Here is a 12,444-nt window from a genome sequence, read left to right as displayed (position 1 = left end):
GTACAGTACTCTTTTCGTTCATATTTTTTAAGGAAAGAAGTTCCTAAAGTATTAATTCTACACTACGAAAATACTAAAGAAAAATCCTGTTTTAAAAAGGTTTAAGTACACTTGAGTATGAGTTTAAGTGTATCAGTACATTATTAAGTTGTGTTAATGATAGCCACAAAGTTGAGCACTTAACTACATTTTGCAGAATGCAACAATTGTAATATTCATGAAATGCTCATTTTAAAAGGAACAACATTTACCAAGTTAGTAAATAAGAGAAAACCACAGATCAATAAAATAAATGTGACTAAAAGCAGACCCTAAAAGAAAGACACAACTTAGAAAACCTGATAGGACTGAACTCTAAAATCCAAGGTTAAAAGGTGAGTTGTGTAGTGAGAAAAACGGTAAGAGATATAATAACCTACACGAATAGCAAAAGTGCAAATACCCATGTGTCAAGAATGGGATTAAATGTTTTGTGTCCTTCAAACAGAACTGCTTTGTGGAAACTACCTGGAAAGTATTTACAGTATCATAAAAAAAACATAGCTGGATAGTGTAGTGGTAAAACTACACACCGGGAGGTGCAAGTTTGATTCCCACCCGGGGCGTCTGTAAGGGTCCTAACCCCCCCGAGAACCTTAATAGACAACACTAGTTATTCCAACATTTGGAAGAAGGGACTTTCACAGAGCTATAGATTGATGAGGTACAACACACATGCTACGACAAGGGGGAGCCAGGATGACAAGTTGGGGGGGAGATATCATCACCCGCAGATAGAAGAACTGACTGAAAGACTGAAACCTGGATATATAAAATTTTTTATTTATAAACGTGTATCTAAATCTCACTATCATGAGTATAATAAAGTATAATAATAATAATAAATTAAAATAAAAATCCCGAAATGAAATAAATAAATAAATAAATAAAGGACTAAAATGAAATAAATGACCTGACTATTCTATAGTTTGCCCACCAGGGGGTGCTGAAGACCGGATGATACTTTGAAATACAAAGACTAGACATAAAAGATGGGTGTAAATACTACAGTCAGAAAAGAGAAGTAGCAAAATCATGCATCCCCTATAATCACCAGCAGGGGGCATCTTCTCTGGATGTGTAACTGTACAGAAGTCTGAGACAACACTGATGCTTCCCACATGATCAATGACCTCAATAAAATCCTGATGAGTTTATGGTCTCAATCACTAGTTTCGAGTGTTACCTAATACAGCACTGGTTTTATTTTGGAAACGAGTCCAAAAGGGTGCCGCGCAGGATGGGAATTAGGTCAGGCTTATCTTGTAAATGAAGACTTGATACTATAGGAGTGTACAGTGTCCTTTAGCAGTCCTGGAGACCAGTCCTTGCTCTGTCAGTCAAAATATGTGTGCTGTTACCAACAAATGATAAAAGCCTTTCCTAATTTAAAATGGAGCCTTTTAGCCACGCCTCATATTTTAGCATTTCTTCAGTTCTGGTTCCTGCACCTGGACAGGTTTGAGTTCACTGCAGATCCAGAGGATCTCAGTGTATCAGTCCATCACAGCCTATCTCAGTAAGCGCCAGTGCAGAGAGCACCAGATGACAATGTGATAAATGCTGTCACAACAAGAGCCTCAGTGCTGCAGATGCTCCACACTTTCTCAGATGAGAAGGACAGTTAAAGGTGAAGGATCTCAGTGAAGTCAGAGATGCGATCGTCATTTGGACGACTTTTCTTGAATCCACCCTGACAGTATTTCTAAATGTGAGAGTTTAGTTCTGTCCTTTTACACCCCAAACTGCTTTTTTCATTTATTTTTGGTACTGTTGCACTGAATGAAAATTAACTGCAAAAACAAAATAACCTGACGTTCTTATAATTCAGGCGTTAAAAATCATGAAAAACACACAGACCATGTGCTTCCTCCCAGCTTCCTTTAAAATGAACTTTGACCCTGAAAGCATTTCTAATATTTTCCTGCCCAGAAATGTTGATTTTAGATTTCCCCTCCTCTTCCTCCTCCTCCTTCTTAAGAAAGACATTTCAAACTACTCTTTGTGTGTTGAGATGTAAACTTCTATAAGAAACAAAGTCCAGAAAGCAAACAGCTGATATTTAAGTCAGATATGCTGCAAAACAACCCATACCGTTCAGACAGAGGTTTGAATTTCATTTTCTACAGTTGCATTGGCACATTTGAATACAGAAGGCCTTTATTATTTAATGTGTACACAAAGCATTTTGTTTCACCTGCCAAATCAGCAGCCGAGCTGTTTGAGTTCACAAACATGTTGATGAACAGGCTTGACCGCCTGAGGACTGCAGTTCCTGATCTGCATCCTGTTCAGGGTGAGGAATGAGAGTGAGTCACGTGGCTGAGCAACCTTCACCTCGGCAACAGCACGGATCTGGCAAACAAAGCTCTATGACCGTGTCTGTGCCAGCACCTCAGTCCTGCTGCTTATTTGAAAAATGAAGGAGAGCTGTTCCAGTGACTTGGGATGTGCTTTAAACAAGTGAAAACAAACCAGCTTTGCCAGGTTCGACTTTAATCTGATCCTAATCTTAATTTGTTAGCGCTGCAAACAGCCAAACCCACTGTGAAAAAACAATTCAGTGTACACGTTCAGCCCGTCTCAGGCAGTGGTGTGTCCTCATCCAGCCAGCATTGTGCTATTTGCATAAGGTGTATTGTTTGCGGAGCTCACACAGCTTCTCTTTATTAGCGCTTCAAGATGAGACAGAATAATCATTGAGATTCTTTGAGGAAAAGTTCAAGAAGGAGTCTGTTTAACCAGCGACTGGTCAGCTCAGCTTAGCATAAAGAATGGAAACAGGAAGGAAATGTGATAACACTCAAAATGACAAAATCTGAGCAGTTTATTCAGCTGTCATTTCCTGTTGGACAAGTCAAACTGTCTGCCAAGAAAGAGCTGCAAATATGCTTCATTTGTTTCAGCCAGAGAAAGACGGGAGCACAAACCAGGAGCTTGTAGTTTTCACTGACGGGCCTCTCCATCACATCGAGACCACCACGCTCCATGACATGTTCAGAGCAAAGAGTCGCTCACTCAGGGAAACAACATAGGTTACGTGATGAGGAGCGTGTATTTCCCCGGCCTTCATTATTAAAAGTAATCATCAGTGCATGCTTAGCCTTACTCTTCTTTACTGCCAGAAAGGCTTGGGTGGCTTTTATAGGGATAGGCTTGGATTTTGTTTTGGCCACGTGTTAAGTAAGCTTAGCGTGTAAGTAAGCTTCAAAAACTAGAAGATATGTTTCAAATGAAGTCTTAAACATTTATTTTGACAGCGTTTTTCCATTAACAGCTTTCACATTTGGTTTTCTAAAAAACAAACAGGAGACTTTAACTTAACCTAAACCCCAACTCCAACTGTAAATGAGTCAGCAGAGGCCTGATGAGTGTTAAATCAGCTTAACTTGATGACTGCCTTCACATAAATACCAGAACCAGTGAGAGTTATGACAGTAACATGCATCGAAAAAGAAAAGTATATGACTGACCATCCTTCAAAAAGACATCATTTTCAAGCCCACAGTCAACAGAAGCTTGGATTACTACGATCACATGACATAAGATTATCTCCATTTCAGTAAATAACTACTCATACTTGGTCTCCTTCTTTAACAGAGACATAAGTAAGACAAGAATCCTGACTTCAAATATATCTGTGAGAAAGTAATGACAGAAGCATAACAGGGAAAAAAAGAACAGTTCATTTAGAGAAGTGTGAGCAGCAGCATGTTGCTTATGTCGCACTCGAGACCAAAGTTGATTGTAGCTCCTGGTGACGTCCTGACAAAGAGAAAAGTCCAGCACACGTCAAACAGCACGTGCCTTATACGAGCACACAGCTGATTAACATGTTTCAGCACAAGCCGGCTTATATACAGTACACGAGTCCTATCGGTGTTTTCATCCTAGAAATTAAATGAGAAGAAGAATTCACAATGTTCACAGTGAGAAAAAAACAAAACATGCTTCTTATATTAAGTAGCAGTTATAAAAGAAAGACTGAAACCTTTAAAGATGAAATAATTCAAGCAAGAAGTTGAATTCATGATCACTTTGTGACAATGACATGTCAGCTTACAGAGAGCGAAGCATTGAATAACACAGACGTCTAATAAAATTAAAACCTTGTTTGCAATCGTACTTTTCTAACATTGCACAACATTTTACTGCCTGCACCATTTACACAGGGAGCTTTTATGCCATGTTGATTCACTGTGTCATTAGTAATAAACATGGCAGGGACTCCGTAGGTAAAACTGTTGCCTCACAGTGAGAAGCTCCTGGGCCAGAGCCACAGCAGGCATCTTTTCTTACGAGTAATATCTAAGCTAAAGCTGGATCCATTATTTTTTCATCATTTCCTGTCAAATGCGTACAATTTTAAAAGTGTGGAGATATTAAACAGCCAAAGTTTAGGTAAGGCCAGAGTATGATACGGTTTGAATCATTTCAGCTGTGAGGCTTCGTGCTTTCAAAGGATGCAGGATTTTAATCCCGACTGTGCATCAAAAGTTGCAGACTCGTTTTAGAACTTACAAACACAGAGATAACTTCGGTTTATGAAACAAAAGAGAAAAAAAATGATTCAGCGGCGCACTTTTGGGTTGATTTACATGCGATCGGTTACAGGAAGGCTCTGGGATTGGATCGAGGATCTTTGAGGTTTCTGTATCTGTGGGTGAGCCAGACTCCAAGGACCTGAAATCAACAACAAATGAGCAGCTGTCAGTTTTCTCAGTATACAAAAACCTCCTGCAGCACACATCAGCACCCGTTCACAGCAGACTACAGGTCTTTTAGCTTCACTGTAATGACATTTTCCCGACCTCTGTGAAACTGAAGAAGAGGCCGATGCCGCCAACAAACTGCAGCACCTGCCCGGCATAATTCTGGAGGATGTCTGCGCAGGCCACACAAGATGAAGTGTTAACGCAGACCTGGAGGAACAAAACAAGCAAACAAAACACAATCTTGACCAAGTTGCTTCTTAGAAGAAAATCTAGGAAATCTTTTCAGAGTGTTTTACTCACAGCAGGACACGAGCTGTTGTCCACTTGAGAGAAGCCGCAGCAGTTTAGAGTCCTCTCCAGGTCCTTCTGTGTGCCTTTAGACTTGTTCCATCCGGCCTCCAGCAGCAAGTTCTGCAGATGAAAATCAGCATCACTGGAGCTCAATTCATGTATACGAGACTTAAAAGTAATCCTGAAATGATCCTTTATTTAGACCTTGCATATTCTCATTGATTTGTCTCGCTTTGCTCCACAGTGAATTTTGCATGTGCCTCACAGAGCCACGCAAACATTCTTTAATTAAAGTCCTGCATTCAGTAGCTCCTTAAACAGAAATGACCAACTCTGAATAAGTTTGCTTTTTAGAGTATATTCCTAAATTGTTATCATTAAGCTCTACTATTTTTAGGATGTTGCAATCTGGTAGAGGAGTCTCAACAGTGTCAGTTCAAGCAGGCCACTGTGTTGACCCTGAGTCTACACATGTTGTCCTGTGATCAGGAAGCCATTATAAGCGCTATAAAACATGTAGGCTCTTTATATGGAGGAAGGAAAGCCTGCAACACTGCAGACAACATAATTTAGAAGACTTAGATATCAGTGTGTCACTGTTAAGGCACAGTAAGATCTAACATTAATGTTGCTTAAACTCAGATTTTTATTTGGCATGTAAATCAGGTGCAGCTCTGCTGTTAACTGTCTGAATGTACAAAGCTAAATATAATGTAAATAGCCTGAGTGCAAATTTCTGCCTGCTGATTCTACCACTTTGTTTTTTTACATATTCGTATTCACCGTTGTGGAGGTCCCAGAACAGAGACATGAAATCAATTATAAATACTGCGTTTCCACATAAAACAATCTTGTTTTAACTACAGTCCCTAACACTGAAGCTACCAGCAGTTCTCCAAGTTTGTTCCTGGGACTAAAAGTCCCATTTGTGTTTTTTAAAACCTGAAAAACCTAATTATGATTTATATTTTTAATGATTCATCTGAATCTGCACAGTAACTACAATCAAGCATCTATAACTGAGTAAAATATCAAAGAGTGACTCTCAAAATACAGAAGAAACATAGCAGAAATACTCAAATATAAAAACAATACTGGAATAGAGCCGTTAAAGACGTTTGTCTGCCTGTAACTGTCTAAAAGCCAAACGGTGTCCAAAATATTGTTTGGATTGTTGAGAAAAGACTAAATAAACTTACCTGTTGATCTTTATTGAGAGCCAGACATGCACAGGACACTGAAAACTGCAGCACAAACACTATGGAGAGAACCATCATGTACTGGACCAAGTTGAGGACGTTTAAAGCGTGTTGTTGCTATGCCTACGAGCCATTAAAACTCAGGACACACATCCACTAGAGCATAAAATCCTGGATTTGTGTGAAGGATACAAAGAAGAGCAGGACCTGGTGGTGCTTTAGGGCACCGCACAGACCCACAAAGGCAACAAAGAACAGGAAGACTCCCACGCCGATGACCCCTGCCACCACCTGGATACTGGAGACCAGGCCAAACCATTTCCCCCAGGCTGCCACGCCAATCAGCAACAGGCTCACCAGCTGAGGGGGAAAGGTGTGATAACACAAGGAAAAAGAAGGAAAAGTCTCATTTTTTAAGTCTGGACCAGGAACTGTTTTTAAGGAGGGGCAGGAATCAACTTTCAAGGTGCTGATTGCAGAATGAAACTAAGCTCACTAAGCAAGTAAAATCGGAATATGCTCTCCCTTCATTTCTTTCACTACATCCATGAAACTTCCCTGAGGTCCTCTTTTCCTCCTGCCTGGCAGCTTCTTTGTCCACTATATCCTCCATCTCTCCTCTACAGTAGCCATTTAAGTATTCCTGTGTTCTATTAGTTTCTACATCAACGTGTTGATAAAAATTTTGAACTTTGGTCTCAACACTATTTACTTTAAAGCTTTAGTTGTTTATTTTTTGCAGATTAGAAAAGTTCTATTTCGAGATGTTCCCGTGAAGGAACATTTCAAATTGAACTGCCTCTTCTGTCACTGCTGCTTGAACTGAGTGGCCGTGGCTCATACGTGGAGGATCCTGCCCAGCGTCTGCATCACTTACTGAGAGAATTGAACACTGCAACACTGAAAATCTTTCTTCACTTTTTTTCTAGACGGTGATTTGATGAGCTCTTAATTTTGTTCCATTTTATGGAGCTTTAATCAATTTGATCATTGATTCATTCATTTTACCTGTCAGAGCTTATCCTAGAAATCTACTATGGCTACGTTCACACTGCAGGCGAAAGCGCATCAAATCCGATTTTTTTGACCCTATGCGACCCATATCCGATCATGCTATGACAGTGTGAACGGCGCAAATCCGATATTTTCAAATCCGATCTGGGTCACTTTCGTATGTGGTACTGAATCCGATACATATCCGATGTTTTAGAAAGCGACTGCTGTTTGAACGGTCAAGTCGCATTAAATCCGCCTTTTACGTCACCGACACAAGACTGAAGCCAATTATCAGCGCCCGAGAAGACATCGCGAACGCTTCCTGGCCATCCAGTGTAGATGTCAGTGAAACTGTTGGGAAGACAACGTAAACATTTTATTTGTTCTGTATAATCTGCAGATTCTGACAGAAATCTGCAGCTATCCTTTGAAGCAGCGCTCCTCTCTAAAACAGCAATAAGGATAATTATTAGGTTATTTACATTATTATGTAAATAACAAAATAACTTAAAGCAAAAATTGGGAAACGTGAAGTCCGAAGTCTTTATATTAAGGCCATCAGTCAAACAATACTGTTTGTTCTTGGTCTAAACAGAGCGCGTTGTGTGTGACATCTTCTTTTGCGCATGCGGGCCGCTTTGAGCGTTCACACTAGAGCGCGTTTGCTGTCGCATTTTATTTGTAGTGTGAACGAGCAGACAAAAAAATCGGATTTGATCAAAAAATCGGAATTGAGCATCAAGACCTGCAGTGTGAACGTAGCCTAAGACATCATGGTGTGTCATTATAAAGCTGCTTAGCAACAGCTACACCATTAAAGTCAAAGCCATTAATCATTTTGGTCTAGTAAGTGATTATGAGTACTTTTACTTAAATACTTTTGTTTGTTTGTACTATTACTTAAGCAGGATTATATTTTTTACTAAAAGAGTGCAAATACTTGTTTATGTATGAGGGCACCTGACCCAGTGTATGCTACACTTTTTAAAATTTCTGATGAAATAATCATATTTCCTGTGTGAAGCCCATTTGAGAAATTTCCTTTTATGACATTACATTAACAATTTGACGCTTCCTGTGTGCTTTTTTAAATGTTTTACAGCTCATGGGAAAGCAGTAAACAGCACTCAGTTTGATTATTAAACAAAACAAGGAAGAAAAGGCCACATAAACACTGCTGATATATTAAAGTTGGGCCTAATACTGGAGCAGCTTTCAAAACGTCATGTTACGCACTTTTTTGGCACTGGAAATAAAAGTTGAAGTAGAAAAATAATAAAAACAGTAATAAAGAACCTAAAAAGTAATCATTTACGCATGCCACCTCGTTGCCATGGCAAACACGCATTTTTCCCCCCTCCGCTCTTAGTTGTAAATTAACCGACTAGAGAGGTCTCACGTCAACTGGCCCTCAAGGAGACATTTTACCCTCCAGCAAACATCAACATATTTCAACTCACCACATAAAGGATGTTGAGCGCGCTGAGTGCGTTCTTGGTGCAAACGAATCCGCCGCAAACCATCGCTGCTCTCGGGACAAAACGTTTAAAAACGAGATTTCTTCTCCTCCAGCTCTCTCGGCGTGCCTCTCTTGACGTTAAGGGTGGCTGTACCTGCTGATCTGCAGGTGGAGACCCGACAGGTGCTTCCTGGAGAGATCCTGCGCGCTGATTTGTCAGCTGAGGTGACTCACTGATTGTTGTTCAAGCAGTTGATTGCAGAAATTTCGAGATGATCTCACAAGAAGATTTCACAAAGTTACTTTGGTTCATGGTAACTTATTCATTTTAACGATTAACATCTCATAACGCAGAAGTAAAGGTCCTCTCACAGGACATGATTTAATTTGCTACAATGATTTGGAGTTAAATCCTCTACACAGTAGGGACTATGTTACTCTATAGTTCCCCCTTGTGGATGAAAAGTATATCACAGATGAAGAGTATCGAGGTTTTCTTAATTCGCGGACCACCACGTTCAGCAAAAACAGCTCGTTTAGATCTCAAATGGGCCAAATTAGAAATTGCTGCATGTTTGTTTACATCTCTGACTTACATGAATCTGTGTATTTGCATTCCTGTTTCAGAGATGGAGCGATAAAACATACTAAATGCATTATAATACAACACAATGCTGCTTCTTTATTTGTTGAATGACGGTTCGAGCCCCGGCTTGGACAGTCTCGGTCGTTGTGTCCTTGGGCAAGACACTTCACCCGTTGCCTACTGGTGGTGGTCAGAGGGCCCGGTGGCGCCAGTGTCCGGCAGCCTCGCCTCTGTCAGTGCGCCCCAGGGTGGCTGTGGCTACAATGTAGCTGACATCACCAGTGTGTGAATGGGTGGATGACTGGATGTGTAAAGCGCTTTGGGGTCCTTAGGGACTAGTAAAGCAAATACAGGCCATTTACCATTCATTTCTTTCACTACATCCATGAAACTTCCCTGAGGTCCTCTTTTCCTCCTGCCTGGCAGCTTCTTTGTCCACTATATCCTCCATCTCTCCTCTGCACATGCACAAACCATCTGAGCAACACAATGCTGCTTCTTTATTTGTGCCAGCAGAGCTTCATTACAAATGATAATATCAATAGATATATAACATCAGCTTGTGTCAAATCCACACGAGCTTCAGATTATCTCAGTATTTAGTTGTCTCCCCTTTTTGTTTAAATGACAGCAGTCTCATAGGTCATAGGTCACATTATCCTAATATGTTCTGACATTTTTTTTCTTCAGAGCTTCATGCATGAACATGATTGTGTTGGAAAGTCCAGTAACAGTCAGCAATCTTTGGTTTTCTTTGGTCTTCAAAGCCTCGAGGTGTGCTCACAACAACAGTTTTCCCAAGGTGTTTCATATTGTAAGGTAAGGACCCTACAAAGAAGCAGAGATTGCTGATTGTTTGGGTTATCCATGTTTTCTTAACATTATTCCATTTGAATTAATTTTATATAAATATACTTATATTTTAATTGATTCTCCAAAAGTTGATTCTGTTCATCTGGACGTTTTCAGTGACGTCTTCAGTCTCAGCTGACTGCAGGTTCACTGGGCTGGTTTCAGTCATTATGCAAATGTCCTGTTTATAAGATTGGGGAAAACGCTACGTCCAGATGAACAGAATCAACTTTTGGAGATTTACTTAACTGGATGATTGATCATACATCAAGACATTTTAATTGATTACACTTAATTGAATTGAAGTGTAAACAGAGAAAACCCTAATAATCATATTCCTAGTAACCCCAATAACAAGCGATCTCACTTCACACACAGTTTCAGACTCTGTCATGTTTCCCTCTGTCACAGTGCTTCTGAATCTTCTGAACCTTGAAGGACACCCATATTTCTAACAGGGGAACAAAGACTGCAGGTTGATTTAGCCAAAAAAGATTGATGTATGATCAAATCTACAGTTACCCCCAAGTCTTTAGTGGACAGATCCAAGTCAAAGAAATGTCAGTTAACTTTTTAAATTACTCTAAACAATTTTATTTTTTAAAATTTGAATTATAATAAAGAATATAAAATATTTGATTTTTGTCTTTATTTCTGTTTTTAAGTCCTTAAAGTTTCTGATTATTTGCATGTTTGCATGAAACACACGTTGAACTCTTAAACCACACTCTACATGTATTTGCAGTTATTTATTTGTAAAAAATCTTTGGAATCATGTCTGATTTCCGTTCCACTTCTCACGTGTGCACCACTTTGTGTTGGTCTTTCACGTGGAATTCTAATAAAATTGATTCATGTTTGTGGCTGTAATGTGACAAAATGTGGGAAAGTTCAAGGGGGCCGAATACTTTTGCAATGCCACTGTAGTTTTTAATGTTTCAATCAATCAATCAATCAATCAATCAATCAATCAATCAATCAATCAATCAATCAATCAATCAATCAATCAATCAATCAATCAATCAATCAATCAATCAATCTTTATTTATAAAGCACTTTTCATACAGAAAAAATGTAGCACAAAGTGCTTTACATAGTTAAAAGCAGCCCACCCCACCCTCCAACTCACTCCCCACACTCTCAATACACATATATCCCCCCACCCCCACCCACACACACATACACACACGCGCACACTTAAAGAGTAAAAATTGGGCTGGGCTCGCATGAGCCAAGTGAGGAAACATTATAACAGGGAGCCGTCTGCACCGGGAGCCGGTCACAGACCGCAGCCTCCGGGCTGGGCACACAGCAGGAGAGAGGCCAAGGAGCCCCCCAACCAGGCTGAGAGGACCCCAGAGACCCAGCAGCCACGGTCAATAACAGCCCCGGTGCAGAGAGCGCCCTCCGAGGAAACACTGGAGATATGACGCAATACGATATATATAGGGTAAAATGATAAAATAAATAAGAACAGGATACAATATAAATATAAATATAAATAGAGTAAGAAGATTAAAAAATGAATAAGAATAAAATCAATAAATATTAGGTAAATCCTAAATTAATAATAGAATAACAGGATAGAATAAATAAGCATAAAAAATAAATAAACGCTAAGTAAAAGCTAAATTAAAAAGGTGGGTCTTGAGCCTGTTCTTAAAAACATGTACGTTCTCTGCGGCCCTGAGCTCCTCCGGCAGGCTGTTCCACAGACGAGGACCATACCACTGAAACGCTGCCTCTCCGTGAGTATGTGTTCTGACTTTAGGGACAATCAAAAGGCCAGTACCAGAGGACCTCAGGGTCCGCGAGGGTTCGTATGGTAAAAGCAGATCTGAGAGATAAGAAGGCCCAAGACCATTAAGACATTTAAAAACCAATAAAAGAACTTTAAAATCGATCCTGAAACACACGGGGAGCCAGTGCAGCGATTCTAAAACCGGTGTAATGTGGGCCCGCCCTCTGGTCTTCGTCAGCACACGAGCTGCCGAGTTTTGCAAGAGTTGTAAAGTTGAAATATTCTTCTTAGGAAGACCAGAGAGCAGGGCATTACAGTAATCAATGCGACTGGTAATAAAAGCATGCATCAGCATCTCCGTGTTTCAGTGGCATTGATTGAACTGTGATGATTGATTGTACTCAGTACGTACAACGTCTGCCATGTAGGTTAACTGAAGTGTGCTGGAAGTTTTAACCTTTAATGTGAAGCCTAAAAATTGATCACACATTTGAAGTTTCAACACAAACTGATCCAAAACATTAAGCTTTATTGTGGCTGATTTATTTCACTGCTGTATTAGATCA

General features: G+C 40.0%; 1 protein-coding gene across 2 annotated transcripts; it reads right to left on the bottom strand.

Moving 5' to 3' along the window:
- Nucleotides 1-3,272: 3,272 nt before the first annotated feature.
- Nucleotides 3,273-8,955, bottom strand: tspan13a (tetraspanin 13a). Of its 2 annotated transcripts, none has more exons than XM_080308530.1 (7): nucleotides 8,701-8,955; nucleotides 6,437-6,604; nucleotides 6,245-6,325; nucleotides 5,055-5,165; nucleotides 4,851-4,961; nucleotides 4,638-4,722; nucleotides 3,273-3,929 (listed from the first exon to the last, which is right to left on the bottom strand). In XM_080308530.1, the coding sequence occupies exons 1-6, from the start codon at nucleotides 8,761-8,763 to the stop codon at nucleotides 4,648-4,650; spliced, it is 609 nt and encodes a 202-aa protein (XP_080164656.1). In that variant the 5' UTR covers nucleotides 8,764-8,955; the 3' UTR covers nucleotides 3,273-3,929; nucleotides 4,638-4,647. The 2 variants fall into 2 exon arrangements, with proteins under 2 accessions (XP_080164656.1, XP_026041399.2); XM_026185614.2 differs by having other exon boundaries at nucleotides 4,622-4,722; nucleotides 8,701-8,933.
- Nucleotides 8,956-12,444: the final 3,489 nt, after the last annotated feature.

The sequence above is a fragment of the Astatotilapia calliptera genome, chromosome 11 (assembly GCF_964374335.1).
Source record: "Astatotilapia calliptera chromosome 11, fAstCal68.1, whole genome shotgun sequence".
In the NCBI taxonomy this organism is placed as follows: Eukaryota; Metazoa; Chordata; class Actinopteri; order Cichliformes; family Cichlidae; genus Astatotilapia; species Astatotilapia calliptera.
The sequence above is the reverse complement of the archived record's forward strand: the minus strand, read 5'-3'. Positions and strand labels throughout refer to the sequence as shown.